Source organism: Oncorhynchus clarkii, chromosome 13 (assembly GCF_045791955.1).
Source record: "Oncorhynchus clarkii lewisi isolate Uvic-CL-2024 chromosome 13, UVic_Ocla_1.0, whole genome shotgun sequence".
Taxonomy (NCBI): Eukaryota; Metazoa; Chordata; class Actinopteri; order Salmoniformes; family Salmonidae; genus Oncorhynchus; species Oncorhynchus clarkii.
In genome coordinates, this window is record NC_092159.1 from 63807129 (window position 1) to 63823701 (window position 16573).

At 36.8% G+C, this 16573-nt stretch overlaps 1 protein-coding gene across 1 annotated transcript in view; it reads left to right on the forward strand.

Moving 5' to 3' along the window:
- LOC139365252 (mpv17-like protein) overlaps positions 1 to 13623 on the forward strand; it is a 17874-nt gene extending 4251 nt beyond the window's left edge. The window contains exon 4 of the mRNA XM_071102758.1: positions 12579 to 13623. Within this exon, the coding sequence (XP_070958859.1) occupies positions 12579 to 12812 (234 nt within the window). The 3' untranslated portion in view covers positions 12813 to 13623. The remainder of the gene's footprint in view (positions 1 to 12578) is intronic.
- Positions 13624 to 16573: the final 2950 nt, after the last annotated feature.

Here is a 16573-nt window from a genome sequence, read left to right on the forward strand (position 1 = left end):
AATGTCTGTGTTCTATTCATGTGCTGTAATAACTCATGTCTGTGTTCTAGTCATGTGCTGTTCTAATACCTAATGTCTGTGTTCTATTTATGTGCTGTTCTAATAACTCATGTCTGTGTTCTAGTCATGTGCTGTTCTAATAACTAATGTCTGTTCTATTTATGTGCTGTTCTAATAACTAATGTATGTGTTCTAGTCATGTGCTGTTCTAATAACTAATGTCTGTGTTCTAGTCATGTGCTGTTCTAATAACTAATGTCTGTGTTCTATTTATGTGCTGTTCTAATAACTAATGTCTGTGTTCTAGTCATGTGCTGTTCTAATAACTAATGTCTGTTTTCTAGTCATGTGCTGTTCTAATAACTAATGTCTGTGTTCTAGTCATGTGCTGTTCTAATAACTAATGTCTGTGTTCTAGTCATGTGCTGTTCTAATAACTAATGTCTGTGTTCTAGTCATGTGCTGTTCTAATAACTAATGCCTGTGTTCTAGTCATGTGCTGTTCTAATAACTAATGTCTGTGTTCTAGTCATGTGCTGTTCTAATAACTAATGTCTGTGTTCTAGTCATGTGCTGTTCTAATAACTAATGTCTGTGTTCTAGTCATGTGCTGTTCTAATAACTAATGTCTGTGTTCTATTTATGTGCTGTTCTAATAACTCATGTCTGTGTTCTAGTCATGTGCTGTTCTAATAACTAATGTCTGTGTTCTAGTCATGTGCTGTTCTAATAACTAATGTCTGTGTTCTATTTATGTGCTGTTCTAATAACTTATGTCTGTGTTCTAGTCATGTGCTGTTCTAATAACTAATGTCTGTGTTCTAGTCATGTGCTGTTCTAATAACTAATGTCTGTGTTCTATTTATGTGCTGTTCTAATAACTAATGTCTGTGTTCTAGTCATGTGCTGTTCTAATAACTAATGTCTGTGTTCTAGTCATGTGCTGTTCTAATAACTAATGTCTGTGTTCTAGTCATGTGCTGTTCTAATAACTAATGTCTGTGTTCTAGTCATGTGCTGTTCTAATAACTAATGTCTGTTTTCTAGTCATGTGCTGTTCTAATAACTAATGTCTGTGTTCTAGTCATGTGCTGTTCTAATAACTAATGTCTGTGTTCTATTTATGTGCTGTTCTAATAACTAATGTCTGTGTTCTAGTCATGTGCTGTTCTAATAACTAATGTCTGTGTTCTAGTCATGTGCTGTTCTAATAACTAATGTCTGTGTTCTAGTCATGTGCTGTTCTAATAACTAATGTCTGTGTTCTAGTCATGTGCTGTTCTAATAACTAATGTCTGTGTTCTAGTCATGTGCTGTTCTAATAACTAATGTCTGTGTTCTATTTATGTGCTGTTCTAATAACTCATGTCTGTGTTCTAGTCATGTGCTGTTCTAATAACTAATGTCTGTGTTCTAGTCATGTGCTGTTCTAATAACTAATGTCTGTGTTCTATTTATGTGCTGTTCTAATAACTCATGTCTGTGTTCTAGTCATGTGCTGTTCTAATAACTAATGTCTGTGTTCTAGTCATGTGCTGTTCTAATAACTAATGTCTGTGTTCTATTTATGTGCTGTTCTAATAACTAATGTCTGTGTTCTAGTCATGTGCTGTTCTAATAACTAATGTCTGTGTTCTAGTCATGTGCTGTTCTAATAACTAATGTCTGTGTTCTAGTCATGTGCTGTTCTAATAACTAATGTCTGTGTTCTAGTCATGTGCTGTTCTAATAACTAATGTCTGTGTTCTAGTCATGTGCTGTTCTAATAACTAATGTCTGTGTTCTAGTCATGTGCTGTTCTAATAACTAATGCCTGTGTTCTAGTCATGTGCTGTTCTAATAACTAATGTCTGTGTTCTAGTCATGTGCTGTTCTAATAACTAATGTCTGTGTTCTAGTCATGTGCTGTTCTAATAACTAATGTCTGTGTTCTAGTCATGTGCTGTTCTAATAACTAATGTCTGTGTTCTATTTATGTGCTGTTCTAATAACTCATGTCTGTGTTCTAGTCATGTGCTGTTCTAATAACTAATGTCTGTGTTCTAGTCATGTGCTGTTCTAATAACTAATGTCTGTGTTCTATTTATGTGCTGTTCTAATAACTTATGTCTGTGTTCTAGTCATGTGCTGTTCTAATAACTAATGTCTGTGTTCTAGTCATGTGCTGTTCTAATAACTAATGTCTGTGTTCTATTTATGTGCTGTTCTAATAACTAATGTCTGTGTTCTAGTCATGTGCTGTTCTAATAACTAATGTCTGTGTTCTAGTCATGTGCTGTTCTAATAACTAATGTCTGTGTTCTAGTCATGTGCTGTTCTAATAACTAATGTCTGTGTTCTAGTCATGTGCTGTTCTAATAACTAATGTCTGTTTTCTAGTCATGTGCTGTTCTAATAACTAATGTCTGTGTTCTAGTCATGTGCTGTTCTAATAACTAATGTCTGTGTTCTATTTATGTGCTGTTCTAATAACTAATGTCTGTGTTCTAGTCATGTGCTGTTCTAATAACTAATGTCTGTGTTCTAGTCATGTGCTGTTCTAATAACTAATGTCTGTGTTCTAGTCATGTGCTGTTCTAATAACTAATGTCTGTGTTCTAGTCATGTGCTGTTCTAATAACTAATGTCTGTGTTCTAGTCATGTGCTGTTCTAATAACTAATGTCTGTGTTCTATTTATGTGCTGTTCTAATAACTCATGTCTGTGTTCTAGTCATGTGCTGTTCTAATAACTAATGTCTGTGTTCTAGTCATGTGCTGTTCTAATAACTAATGTCTGTGTTCTATTTATGTGCTGTTCTAATAACTCATGTCTGTGTTCTAGTCATGTGCTGTTCTAATAACTAATGTCTGTGTTCTAGTCATGTGCTGTTCTAATAACTAATGTCTGTGTTCTATTTATGTGCTGTTCTAATAACTAATGTCTGTGTTCTAGTCATGTGCTGTTCTAATAACTAATGTCTGTGTTCTAGTCATGTGCTGTTCTAATAACTAATGTCTGTGTTCTAGTCATGTGCTGTTCTAATAACTAATGTCTGTGTTCTAGTCATGTGCTGTAATAACTAATGTCTGTGTTCTAGTCATGTGCTGTTCTAATAACTAATGTCTGTGTTCTATTTATGTGCTGTTCTAATAACTAATGTCTGTGTTCTAGTCATGTGCTGTTCTAATAACTAATGTCTGTGTTCTATTTATGTGCTGTTCTAATAACTCATGTCTGTGTTCTAGTCATGTGCTGTAATAACTAATGTCTGTGTTCTAGTCATGTGCTGTTCTAATAACTAATGTCTGTGTTCTAGTCATGTGCTGTAATAACTAATGTCTGTGTTCTATTCATGTGCTGTTCTAATAACTAATGTCTGTGTTCTAGTCATGTGCTGTTCTAATAACTAATGTCTGTGTTCTAGTCATGTGCTGTTCTAATAACTAATGTCTGTGTTCTATTTATGTGCTGTTCTAATAACTCATGTCTGTGTTCTAGTCATGTGCTGTTCTAATAACTAATGTCTGTGTTCTAGTCATGTGCTGTTCTAATAACTAATGTCTGTGTTCTATTTATGTGCTGTTCTAATAACTAATGTCTGTGTTCTAGTCATGTGCTGTTCTAATAACTAATGTCTGTGTTCTAATCATGTGCTGTTCTAATAACTAATGTCTGTGTTCTAGTCATGTGCTGTTCTAATAACTAATGTCTGTGTTCTATTTATGTGCTGTTCTAATAACTCATGTCTGTGTTCTAGTCATGTGCTGTTCTAATAACTAATGTCTGTGTTCTAGTCATGTGCTGTTCTAATAACTAATGTCTGTGTTCTATTTATGTGCTGTTCTAATAACTAATGTCTGTGTTCTAGTCATGTGCTGTTCTAATAACTAATGTCTGTGTTCTAATCATGTGCTGTTCTAATAACTAATGTCTGTGTTCTAGTCATGTGCTGTTCTAATAACTAATGTCTGTGTTCTATTTATGTGCTGTTCTAATAACTCATGTCTGTGTTCTAGTCATGTGCTGTTCTAATAACTAATGTCTGTGTTCTAGTCATGTGCTGTAATAACTAATGTCTGTGTTCTAGTCATGTGCTGTTCTAATAACTAATGTCTGTGTTCTAGTCATGTGCTGTTCTAATAACTAATGTCTGTGTTCTAGTCATGTGCTGTTCTAATAACTAATGTCTGTGTTCTATTTATGTGCTGTTCTAATAACTAATGTCTGTGTTCTAGTCATGTGCTGTTCTAATAACTAATGTCTGTGTTATAGTCATGTGCTGTTCTAATAACTAATGTCTGTGTTCTATTTATGTGCTGTTCTAATAACTCATGTCTGTGTTCTAGTCATGTGCTGTTCTAATAACTAATGTCTGTGTTCTAGTCATGTGCTGTTCTAATAACTAATGTCTGTGTTCTATTTATGTGCTGTTCTAATAACTAATGTCTGTGTTCTAGTCATGTGCTGTTCTAATAACTAATGTCTGTGTTCTAGTCATGTGCTGTTCTAATAACTAATGTCTGTGTTCTAGTCATGTGCTGTTCTAATAACTAATGTCTGTGTTCTAGTCATGTGCTGTTCTAATAACTAATGTCTGTTTTCTAGTCATGTGCTGTTCTAATAACTAATGTCTGTTTTCTAGTCATGTGCTGTTCTAATAACTAATGTCTGTGTTCTATTTATGTGCTGTTCTAATAACTAATGTCTGTGTTCTAGTCATGTGCTGTTCTAATAACTAATGTCTGTGTTCTAGTCATGTGCTGTTCTAATAACTAATGTCTGTGTTCTATTTATGTGCTGTTCTAATAACTAATGTCTGTGTTCTAGTCATGTGCTGTTCTAATAACTAATGTCTGTGTTCTAGTCATGTGCTGTTCTAATAACTAATGTCTGTGTTCTAGTCATGTGCTGTTCTAATAACTAATGTCTGTGTTCTAGTCATGTGCTGTAATAACTAATGTCTGTGTTCTAGTCATGTGCTGTTCTAATAACTAATGTCTGTTTTCTAGTCATGTGCTGTTCTAATAACTAATGTCTGTGTTCTAGTCATGTGCTGTTCTAATAACTAATGTCTGTGTTCTATTTATGTGCTGTTCTAATAACTAATGTCTGTGTTCTAGTCATGTGCTGTTCTAATAACTAATGTCTGTGTTCTAGTCATGTGCTGTTCTAATAACTAATGTCTGTGTTCTAGTCATGTGCTGTTCTAATAACTAATGTCTGTGTTCTAGTCATGTGCTGTTCTAATAACTAATGTCTGTGTTCTAGTCATGTGCTGTTCTAATAACTAATGTCTGTGTTCTATTTATGTGCTGTTCTAATAACTCATGTCTGTGTTCTAGTCATGTGCTGTTCTAATAACTAATGTCTGTGTTCTAGTCATGTGCTGTTCTAATAACTAATGTCTGTGTTCTATTTATGTGCTGTTCTAATAACTCATGTCTGTGTTCTAGTCATGTGCTGTTCTAATAACTAATGTCTGTGTTCTAGTCATGTGCTGTTCTAATAACTAATGTCTGTGTTCTATTTATGTGCTGTTCTAATAACTAATGTCTGTGTTCTAGTCATGTGCTGTTCTAATAACTAATGTCTGTGTTCTAGTCATGTGCTGTTCTAATAACTAATGTCTGTGTTCTAGTCATGTGCTGTTCTAATAACTAATGTCTGTGTTCTAGTCATGTGCTGTAATAACTAATGTCTGTGTTCTAGTCATGTGCTGTTCTAATAACTAATGTCTGTGTTCTATTTATGTGCTGTTCTAATAACTAATGTCTGTGTTCTAGTCATGTGCTGTTCTAATAACTAATGTCTGTGTTCTATTTATGTGCTGTTCTAATAACTCATGTCTGTGTTCTAGTCATGTGCTGTAATAACTAATGTCTGTGTTCTAGTCATGTGCTGTTCTAATAACTAATGTCTGTGTTCTAGTCATGTGCTGTAATAACTAATGTCTGTGTTCTATTCATGTGCTGTTCTAATAACTAATGTCTGTGTTCTAGTCATGTGCTGTTCTAATAACTAATGTCTGTGTTCTAGTCATGTGCTGTTCTAATAACTAATGTCTGTGTTCTATTTATGTGCTGTTCTAATAACTAATGTCTGTGTTCTAGTCATGTGCTGTTCTAATAACTAATGTCTGTGTTCTAGTCATGTGCTGTTCTAATAACTAATGTCTGTGTTCTATTTATGTGCTGTTCTAATAACTAATGTCTGTGTTCTAGTCATGTGCTGTTCTAATAACTAATGTCTGTGTTCTAATCATGTGCTGTTCTAATAACTAATGTCTGTGTTCTAGTCATGTGCTGTTCTAATAACTAATGTCTGTGTTCTATTTATGTGCTGTTCTAATAACTCATGTCTGTGTTCTAGTCATGTGCTGTTCTAATAACTAATGTCTGTGTTCTAGTCATGTGCTGTTCTAATAACTAATGTCTGTGTTCTATTTATGTGCTGTTCTAATAACTAATGTCTGTGTTCTAGTCATGTGCTGTTCTAATAACTAATGTCTGTGTTCTAATCATGTGCTGTTCTAATAACTAATGTCTGTGTTCTAGTCATGTGCTGTTCTAATAACTAATGTCTGTGTTCTATTTATGTGCTGTTCTAATAACTCATGTCTGTGTTCTAGTCATGTGCTGTTCTAATAACTAATGTCTGTGTTCTAGTCATGTGCTGTAATAACTAATGTCTGTGTTCTAGTCATGTGCTGTTCTAATAACTAATGTCTGTGTTCTAGTCATGTGCTGTTCTAATAACTAATGTCTGTGTTCTAGTCATGTGCTGTTCTAATAACTAATGTCTGTGTTCTATTTATGTGCTGTTCTAATAACTAATGTCTGTGTTCTAGTCATGTGCTGTTCTAATAACTAATGTCTGTGTTATAGTCATGTGCTGTTCTAATAACTAATGTCTGTGTTCTATTTATGTGCTGTTCTAATAACTCATGTCTGTGTTCTAGTCATGTGCTGTTCTAATAACTAATGTCTGTGTTCTAGTCATGTGCTGTTCTAATAACTAATGTCTGTGTTCTATTTATGTGCTGTTCTAATAACTAATGTCTGTGTTCTAGTCATGTGCTGTTCTAATAACTAATGTCTGTGTTCTAGTCATGTGCTGTTCTAATAACTAATGTCTGTGTTCTAGTCATGTGCTGTTCTAATAACTAATGTCTGTGTTCTAGTCATGTGCTGTTCTAATAACTAATGTCTGTTTTCTAGTCATGTGCTGTTCTAATAACTAATGTCTGTTTTCTAGTCATGTGCTGTTCTAATAACTAATGTCTGTGTTCTATTTATGTGCTGTTCTAATAACTAATGTCTGTGTTCTAGTCATGTGCTGTTCTAATAACTAATGTCTGTGTTCTAGTCATGTGCTGTTCTAATAACTAATGTCTGTGTTCTAGTCATGTGCTGTTCTAATAACTAATGTCTGTGTTCTAGTCATGTGCTGTTCTAATAACTAATGTCTGTGTTCTAGTCATGTGCTGTTCTAATAACTAATGTCTGTGTTCTATTTATGTGCTGTTCTAATAACTCATGTCTGTGTTCTAGTCATGTGCTGTTCTAATAACTAATGTCTGTGTTCTAGTCATGTGCTGTTCTAATAACTAATGTCTGTGTTCTATTTATGTGCTGTTCTAATAACTCATGTCTGTGTTCTAGTCATGTGCTGTTCTAATAACTAATGTCTGTGTTCTAGTCATGTGCTGTTCTAATAACTAATGTCTGTGTTCTATTTATGTGCTGTTCTAATAACTAATGTCTGTGTTCTAGTCATGTGCTGTTCTAATAACTAATGTCTGTGTTCTAGTCATGTGCTGTTCTAATAACTAATGTCTGTGTTCTAGTCATGTGCTGTTCTAATAACTAATGTCTGTGTTCTAGTCATGTGCTGTAATAACTAATGTCTGTGTTCTAGTCATGTGCTGTTCTAATAACTAATGTCTGTGTTCTATTTATGTGCTGTTCTAATAACTAATGTCTGTGTTCTAGTCATGTGCTGTTCTAATAACTAATGTCTGTGTTCTATTTATGTGCTGTTCTAATAACTCATGTCTGTGTTCTAGTCATGTGCTGTAATAACTAATGTCTGTGTTCTAGTCATGTGCTGTTCTAATAACTAATGTCTGTGTTCTAGTCATGTGCTGTAATAACTAATGTCTGTGTTCTATTCATGTGCTGTTCTAATAACTAATGTCTGTGTTCTAGTCATGTGCTGTTCTAATAACTAATGTCTGTGTTCTAGTCATGTGCTGTTCTAATAACTAATGTCTGTGTTCTATTTATGTGCTGTTCTAATAACTCATGTCTGTGTTCTAGTCATGTGCTGTTCTAATAACTAATGTCTGTGTTCTAGTCATGTGCTGTTCTAATAACTAATGTCTGTGTTCTATTTATGTGCTGTTCTAATAACTAATGTCTGTGTTCTAGTCATGTGCTGTTCTAATAACTAATGTCTGTGTTCTAATCATGTGCTGTTCTAATAACTAATGTCTGTGTTCTAGTCATGTGCTGTTCTAATAACTAATGTCTGTGTTCTATTTATGTGCTGTTCTAATAACTCATGTCTGTGTTCTAGTCATGTGCTGTTCTAATAACTAATGTCTGTGTTCTAGTCATGTGCTGTAATAACTCATGTCTGTGTTCTAGTCATGTGCTGTTCTAATAACTAATGTCTGTGTTCTATTCATGTGCTGTTCTAATAACTAATGTCTGTGTTCTAGTCATGTGCTGTAATAACTAATGTCTGTGTTCTAGTCATGTGCTGTTCTAATAACTAATGTCTGTGTTCTAGTCATGTGCTGTAATAACTAATGTCTGTGTTCTATTCATGTGCTGTTCTAATAACTAATGTTTGTGTTCTAGTCATGTGCTGTTCTAATAACTAATGTCTGTGTTCTAGTCATGTGCTGTTCTAATAACTAATGTCTGTGTTCTAGTCGTGTGCTGTTCTAATAACTAATGTCTGTGTTCTAGTCGTGTGCTGTTCTAATAACTAATGTCTGTGTTCTAGTCGTGTGCTGTTCTAATAACTAATGTCTGTGTTCTAGTCATGTGCTGTTCTAATAACTAATGTCTGTGTTCTAGTCATGTGCTGTTCTAATAACTAATGTCTGTGTTCTAGTCATGTGCTGTAATAACTAATGTCTGTGTTCTAGTCATGTGCTGTTCTAATAACTAATGTCTGTGTTCTAGTCATGTGCTGTAATAACTAATGTCTGTGTTCTATTCATGTGCTGTTCTAATAACTAATGTCTGTGTTCTAGTCATGTGCTGTTCTAATAACTAATGTCTGTGTTCTAGTCATGTGCTGTTCTAATAACTAATGTCTGTGTTCTATTTATGTGCTGTTCTAATAACTCATGTCTGTGTTCTAGTCATGTGCTGTTCTAATAACTAATGTCTGTGTTCTAGTCATGTGCTGTTCTAATAACTAATGTCTGTGTTCTATTTATGTGCTGTTCTAATAACTAATGTCTGTGTTCTAGTCATGTGCTGTTCTAATAACTAATGTCTGTGTTCTAATCATGTGCTGTTCTAATAACTAATGTCTGTGTTCTAGTCATGTGCTGTTCTAATAACTAATGTCTGTGTTCTATTTATGTGCTGTTCTAATAACTCATGTCTGTGTTCTAGTCATGTGCTGTTCTAATAACTAATGTCTGTGTTCTAGTCATGTGCTGTAATAACTCATGTCTGTGTTCTAGTCATGTGCTGTTCTAATAACTAATGTCTGTGTTCTATTCATGTGCTGTTCTAATAACTAATGTCTGTGTTCTAGTCATGTGCTGTAATAACTAATGTCTGTGTTCTAGTCATGTGCTGTTCTAATAACTAATGTCTGTGTTCTAGTCATGTGCTGTTCTAATAACTAATGTCTGTGTTCTAGTCATGTGCTGTTCTAATAACTAATGTCTGTGTTCTAGTCATGTGCTGTTCTAATAACTAATGTCTGTGTTCTAGTCATGTGCTGTTCTAATAACTAATGTCTGTGTTCTAGTCATGTGCTGTAATAACTAATGTCTGTGTTCTATTCATGTGCTGTTCTAATAACTAATGTCTGTGTTCTAGTCATGTGCTGTAATAACTAATGTCTGTGTTCTATTCATGTGCTGTTCTAATAACTAATGTATGTGTTCTATTTATGTGCTGTTCTAATAACTAATGTCTGTGTTCTAGTCATGTGCTGTTCTAATAACTAATGTCTGTGTTCTAGTCATGTGCTGTTCTAATAACTAATGTCTGTGTTCTAGTCATGTGCTGTTCTAATAACTAATGTCTGTGTTCTAGTCATGTGCTGTTCTAATAACTAATGTCTGTGTTCTAGTCATGTGCTGTTCTAATAACTAATGTCTGTGTTCTAGTCATGTGCTGTTCTAATAACTAATGTCTGTGTTCTAGTCATGTGCTGTTCTAATAACTAATGTCTGTGTTCTATTTATGTGCTGTTCTAATAACTAATGTCTGTGTTCTATTTATGTGCTGTTCTAATAACTAATGTCTGTGTTCTATTTATGTGCTGTTCTAATAACTCATGTCTGTGTTCTAGTCATGTGCTGTTCTAATAACTAATGTCTGTGTTCTATTTATGTGCTGTTCTAATAACTCATGTCTGTGTTCTAGTCATGTGCTGTTCTAATAACTAATGTCTGTGTTCTAGTCATGTGCTGTTCTAATAACTAATGTCTGTGTTCTAGTCATGTGCTGTTCTAATAACTAATGTCTGTGTTCTAGTCATGTGCTGTTCTAATAACTAATGTCTGTGTTCTAGTCATGTGCTGTTCTAATAACTAATGTCTGTGTTCTAGTCATGTGCTGTTCTAATAACTAATGTCTGTGTTCTATTTATGTGCTGTTCTAATAACTAATGTCTGTGTTCTAGTCATGTGCTGTTCTAATAACTAATGTCTGTGTTCTATTTATGTGCTGTTCTAATAACTCATGTCTGTGTTCTAGTCATGTGCTGTTCTAATAACTAATGTCTGTGTTCTATTTATGTGCTGTTCTAATAACTCATGTCTGTGTTCTAGTCATGTGCTGTTCTAATAACTAATGTCTGTGTTCTAGTCATGTGCTGTTCTAATAACTCATGTCTGTGTTCTAGTCATGTGCTGTTCTAATAACTAATGTCTGTGTTCTAGTCATGTGCTGTTCTAATAACTAATGTCTGTGTTCTAGTCATGTGCTGTTCTAATAACTAATGTCTGTGTTCTAGTCATGTGCTGTTCTAATAACTAATGTCTGTGTTCTAGTCATGTGCTGTTCTAATAACTAATGTCTGTGTTCTAGTCATGTGCTGTTCTAATAACTAATGTCTGTGTTCTATTTATGTGCTGTTCTAATAACTAATGTCTGTGTTCTAGTCATGTGCTGTTCTAATAACTAATGTCTGTGTTCTATTTATGTGCTGTTCTAATAACTCATGTCTGTGTTCTAGTCATGTGCTGTTCTAATAACTAATGTCTGTGTTCTATTTATGTGCTGTTCTAATAACTCATGTCTGTGTTCTAGTCATGTGCTGTTCTAATAACTAATGTCTGTGTTCTAGTCATGTGCTGTTCTAATAACTCATGTCTGTGTTCTAGTCATGTGCTGTTCTAATAACTAATGTCTGTGTTCTAGTCATGTGCTGTTCTAATAACTAATGTCTGTGTTCTAGTCATGTGCTGTTCTAATAACTAATGTCTGTGTTCTAGTCATGTGCTGTTCTAATAACTAATGTCTGTGTTCTAGTCATGTGCTGTAATAACTAATGTCTGTGTTCTATTCATGTGCTGTTCTAATAACTAATGTCTGTGTTCTATTCATGTGCTGTTCTAATACCTAATGTCTGTGTTCTATTCATGTGCTGTAATAACTACACTGTAATAACTAATGTCTGTGTTCTATTCATGTGCTGTAATAACTACACTGTAATAACTAATGTCTGTCTCATGCCAGTGACTGACTGAATGAATCCTCACTCTCTTTAGCTGCAATTTGTCAGTACGCCCAGACCTCTGTTTTGAGAACGAAAGATATCTCAGTTTCAAGGTCTCAGCTTAGAGAGAAGAAGCCTCTGTGGAGGTTAGCTGCTCTGTCCCACTTTTTTTTGGCCCATTTCCCCAATCACCAGGCCCAGAGTTTAGTATTGGTCTGTCAGTCAGTGGTGCATGTGCAGTGTGCTGTAATACAATACTAGTGTTATTTTCTGAGGCACTTCAAACTGACACCTGTTTTTATCTCCCCCTTCCTCTCTCCCTCCCTCTTCTACCCTCTTCACCCTCTCCCTCTGCTTCTCCCTCCCTCTTCACCCCCCTCACTCTCCCTCCCTCTTCACCTCTCCCTCTGCTTCTCCCTCCCTCTTCACCCCCTCACTCTCCCTCCCTCTTCACTCCCTCACTCTCCCTCCCTCTTCACCCTCTCCCTCTGCTTCTCCCTCTTCACCCCCCTCACTCTCCCTCCCTCTTCACCCCTACCTCTGCTTCTCCCTCCCTCTTCACCCCCCTCACTCTCCCTCCCTCTTCACCCCTACCTCTGCTTCTCCCTCCCTCTTCACCCCCTCCCTCTCCTTCCCCCTCCCCCACTCACTCTCACTCACCCTCCCTCCCTCCCCAGTTCCTAAACTTCATCCTGATGCCTCTGTACCTGAGGACAGTCTTCATGGGCTGCTGTGCGTTCCTGTGGGCCACCTTCCTGTGTTTCTCCCGGCAGAGTGGGGACGGTACGGCCAGCGTTGCCCTCGCCTTCGTCCTGTATCCCAAACAGAGGCTGCAGGCCGCCCGGGAGGCCCACCTCGCCCGCAAGAAACAGAAAGAAGAGGAGGAACAGCAGCAGAGCACTGGCAACTAAATGAATTGGTTCAATGAGATTCGATTCAATTCAGGAGACAGAAAACAGAAGAGGACCAGAGCACTGACAACTGAATGAATTGGTTCAATGAGATTCGATTCAATTCAGGAAACAGAAAACAGAAGAGGACCTGAGCACTGAGAACTGAACTGAATTGGTTCAATGAGATTCGATTCAATTCAGGAAACAGAAAACAGAAGAAGACCTGAGCACTGAGAACTGAACTGAATTGGTTCAATGAGATTCGATTCAATTCAGGAAACAGAAAACAGAAGAAGACCTGAGCACTGAGAACTGAACTGCTAAAATGTTATTTCAATTGAATTTCAACAAAACGTAGTTATATCTCCCTGTCTTCAAGGGCAACAAGGCAAGGAACGAGGGCATGGTTAGAGGGTGAGAACACAACGTCATCATGTGAGGCCAGGGCAGGCTCTCACACCTTACAAAAAACACAAAAAAACACAGTGAGAATTGAATCAGTTGGATTGAATGTAACTTTATTGATATCCTCAGGGGCAAGGAAGAGTGAATATAACTTTATTGATATCCTCAGGGGCAAGGAGGAGTGAATGTAACTTTATTGATATCCTCAGGGGCAAGGAGGAGTGAATGTAACTTTATTGATATCCTCAGGGGCAAGGAGGAGTGAATATAACTTTATTGATATCCTCAGGGGCAAGGAGGAATCATCGTTGGAGCACAGTTATATAATTTAAGCCTACTGTACATATACAAATACATCCATCTATTACAATACCAGCAACACGTAACAGTGGGCCTAATACATCCACCTATTACAATACCAGCAACATGTTACAGTGGGCCTAATACCTCCATCTATTACAATGCCAGCAACATGTTACAGTGGGCCTAATACATCCACCTATTACAATACCAGCAACACGTGACAGTGGGCCTAATACCTCCACCTATTACAATACCAGCAACACGTGACAGTGGGCCTAATACCTCCACCTATTACAATACCAGCAACACGTGACAGTGGGCCTAATACCTCCATCTATTACAATACCAGCAACACGTGACAGTGGGCCTAATACCTCCATCTATTACTATACCAGCAACACGTAACAGTGGGCCTAATACCTCCATCTATCACAATACCAGCAACATGTTACAGTGGGCCTAATACCTCCATCTATTACAATGCCAGCAACACGTACAGTGGGCCTAATACATCCATCTATTACTATACCAGCAACACGTACAGTGGGCCTACATTACAGACGTTACATCACTGATTCAATTCAATGCAACTTTATCAATCCCGTCAGGGGCAACCCAGAAAACACAGTCGGACACGGAACACATGACTTACAGACATTCAGACTGTACAGGTGTAGAAGTGCAATACATTACTTGAAACAGAACAAGTTACTCTGAGATACATGGACGTCCCCTGAAGTTGTTTGTAAGACAAACATGTTGGGTGGATGAGAGAGAGAGAAGGTGTTAGATGTTCCTCAGGGAGAGGAGGTGTTAGATGTTGTGATTTACAGGGATGTTCCTCAGGGAGAGGAGGTGTTAGATGCTCCTCAGGGAGAGAAGGTGTTAGATGTTGTGATTTGCAGGGATGTTCCTCAGGGAGAGGAAGTGTTAGATGCTCCTTAGGGAGAGGAGGTGTTAGATGTTGTGATTTGCAGGGATGTCCCTCAGGGAGAGGAGGGGAGAGGAGGTGTTAGATCCTCCTCAGGGAGAGGAGGTGTTAGATGTTGTGATTTGCAGGGATGTCCCTCAGGGAGAGAAGGTGTTAGATGTTGTGATTTGCAGGGATGTTCCTCAGGGAGAGGAGGTGTTAGATGCTCCTCAGGGAGAGGAGGTGTTAGATGTTGTGATTTGCAGGGATGTTCCTCAGGGAGAGGAGGTGTTAGATGTTGTGATTTGTAGAGAGGTTCTTCAGGGTGTGTATTTGATGTTCATATATATATATATGTAAAATGTGTTTATTCTATGCTCTCAATTTCTATGTCCCATCGGTTGTGCCTTCTGTTGGTAACAAGAGCCCTTCATGTTCTGCTCTAGATTTAGTTAGTTCTTACTCAGAGAAACTGTGTGTGTTTTTGTGTGGTTTTTTTTTTGTGTGTGTGTGTGTGTGTGTGTATATATATTTATACATTACCAGTCAAAAGTTTGGACACACCTATTAATTCAAGGGTTTTTCTTTATGTTGACTATTTTCTACATTGTAGAATAATAATGTAGACATCAAAACTATGAAATAACACATATGGAATCATGTTGTAACCAAAAAAAGTGTTAAACAAATCTAAATATATTTTATATTTTTGTTTCTTCAAAGTAGCTACCCTTTGCCTTGATGACAGCTTTGCACAGTCTTGACATTCTCTCAACCAGCTTCACCTGGAATGCTTTTCCAGTAGTCTTGAAGGAGTTCCCCCATATGCTGAGCACTCGTTGGCTGCTTTCCTTCACTCTGCTGTCCAACTCATCCCAAACCATCTCAATTGGATTGAGGTCGGGTGATTGTGGAGGCCAGGTCATCTGATGCAGCACTCCATCACTCTCCTTGGTTAAATAGCCCTTACACAGCCTGGAGGTGTGTTGGGTCATTGTCCTGTTGAAAAACAAAATTATAGTCCCACTAAGCGCAAACCAGATGGGATGGCGTATCGCTGCAGAATGCTGTGGTAGCCATGCTGGTTACGTGTGCCTGTCGTTTCTCTTTGCTTATTTGAGCTTTTCTTGCCATAATATGGACTTGGGTCTTTTACCAAATAGGGGTATCTTCTGTATACCACCCCTACCTTGTCACAACACAACTGATTGGCTCAAACGCATTAAGAAGGAAAGAAATTCCACAAATTAACTTTTAACAAGGCACACCTGTTAATTGAAATGCATTCCAGGTGACTACCTCATGAAGCTGGTTGAGAGAATGCCATGTGTGTTCAAAGTTGTCATTTGTTTAACACTTTTTTGGTTACTACATGATCCCATATGTGTTATTTCATCATTTTTATGTCTTTACTATTATTCTACAATGTAAAAAAAATAGTAAAAATGTAATTAAATCCGTAGAATGAGTAGGTTTGTCCCAACTGTTGACTGGTACTGTGTTGTATAACTCATCTCCAGATTGACCATCGAAGGATAAAGTGCTACCCTGTCCTGTTACTTGAATTGTCTTATTTATTTATTTTAACCTACCAGGTTGCCATCGACCCGGTTACCTTATAACGTACATATATCCATGAACAAGAGGTATACACACCATTAGGGCTGCAAAATCAAAATACCCCAAATTCATAAGTTTTCCAGAAATACCCATTGGAGGATTCCCGGATTTCCTCCTTACTCCTTGCCAATTCCAGTTTGTTGTTTTTCCAACCCTGGGAGTCTGGGAAATGTTCAGGAATGTTGCATCCCATCAAGGTAGTGAAGATCTGAAACATTCTTCACTTAAGTCAAACCTTACTGTGGAATTTTCCCCAAATTCCCAGGTTTTCCACAAATCCCAGTTGAAATATTCCTGGAATCTGAAGGGTATAAGAAAGAAAGAAATCCGGGGATATTCGGATTTACTCAGTTCCACCCTACTGTATAATCCACATAAGAGGTGTTAATATGACACATATTGTACTCAACATTTGTGACCTGTGTTTACTGTTTCATAGAACAGTTGTGTCATGGCATTACATTGAATGAATAGATAGAGAAATAAAAATCCAAAGCTCTAGTCATACCTCCTTTTCTTCGCCTCTTAAAGTAGAAGTTAT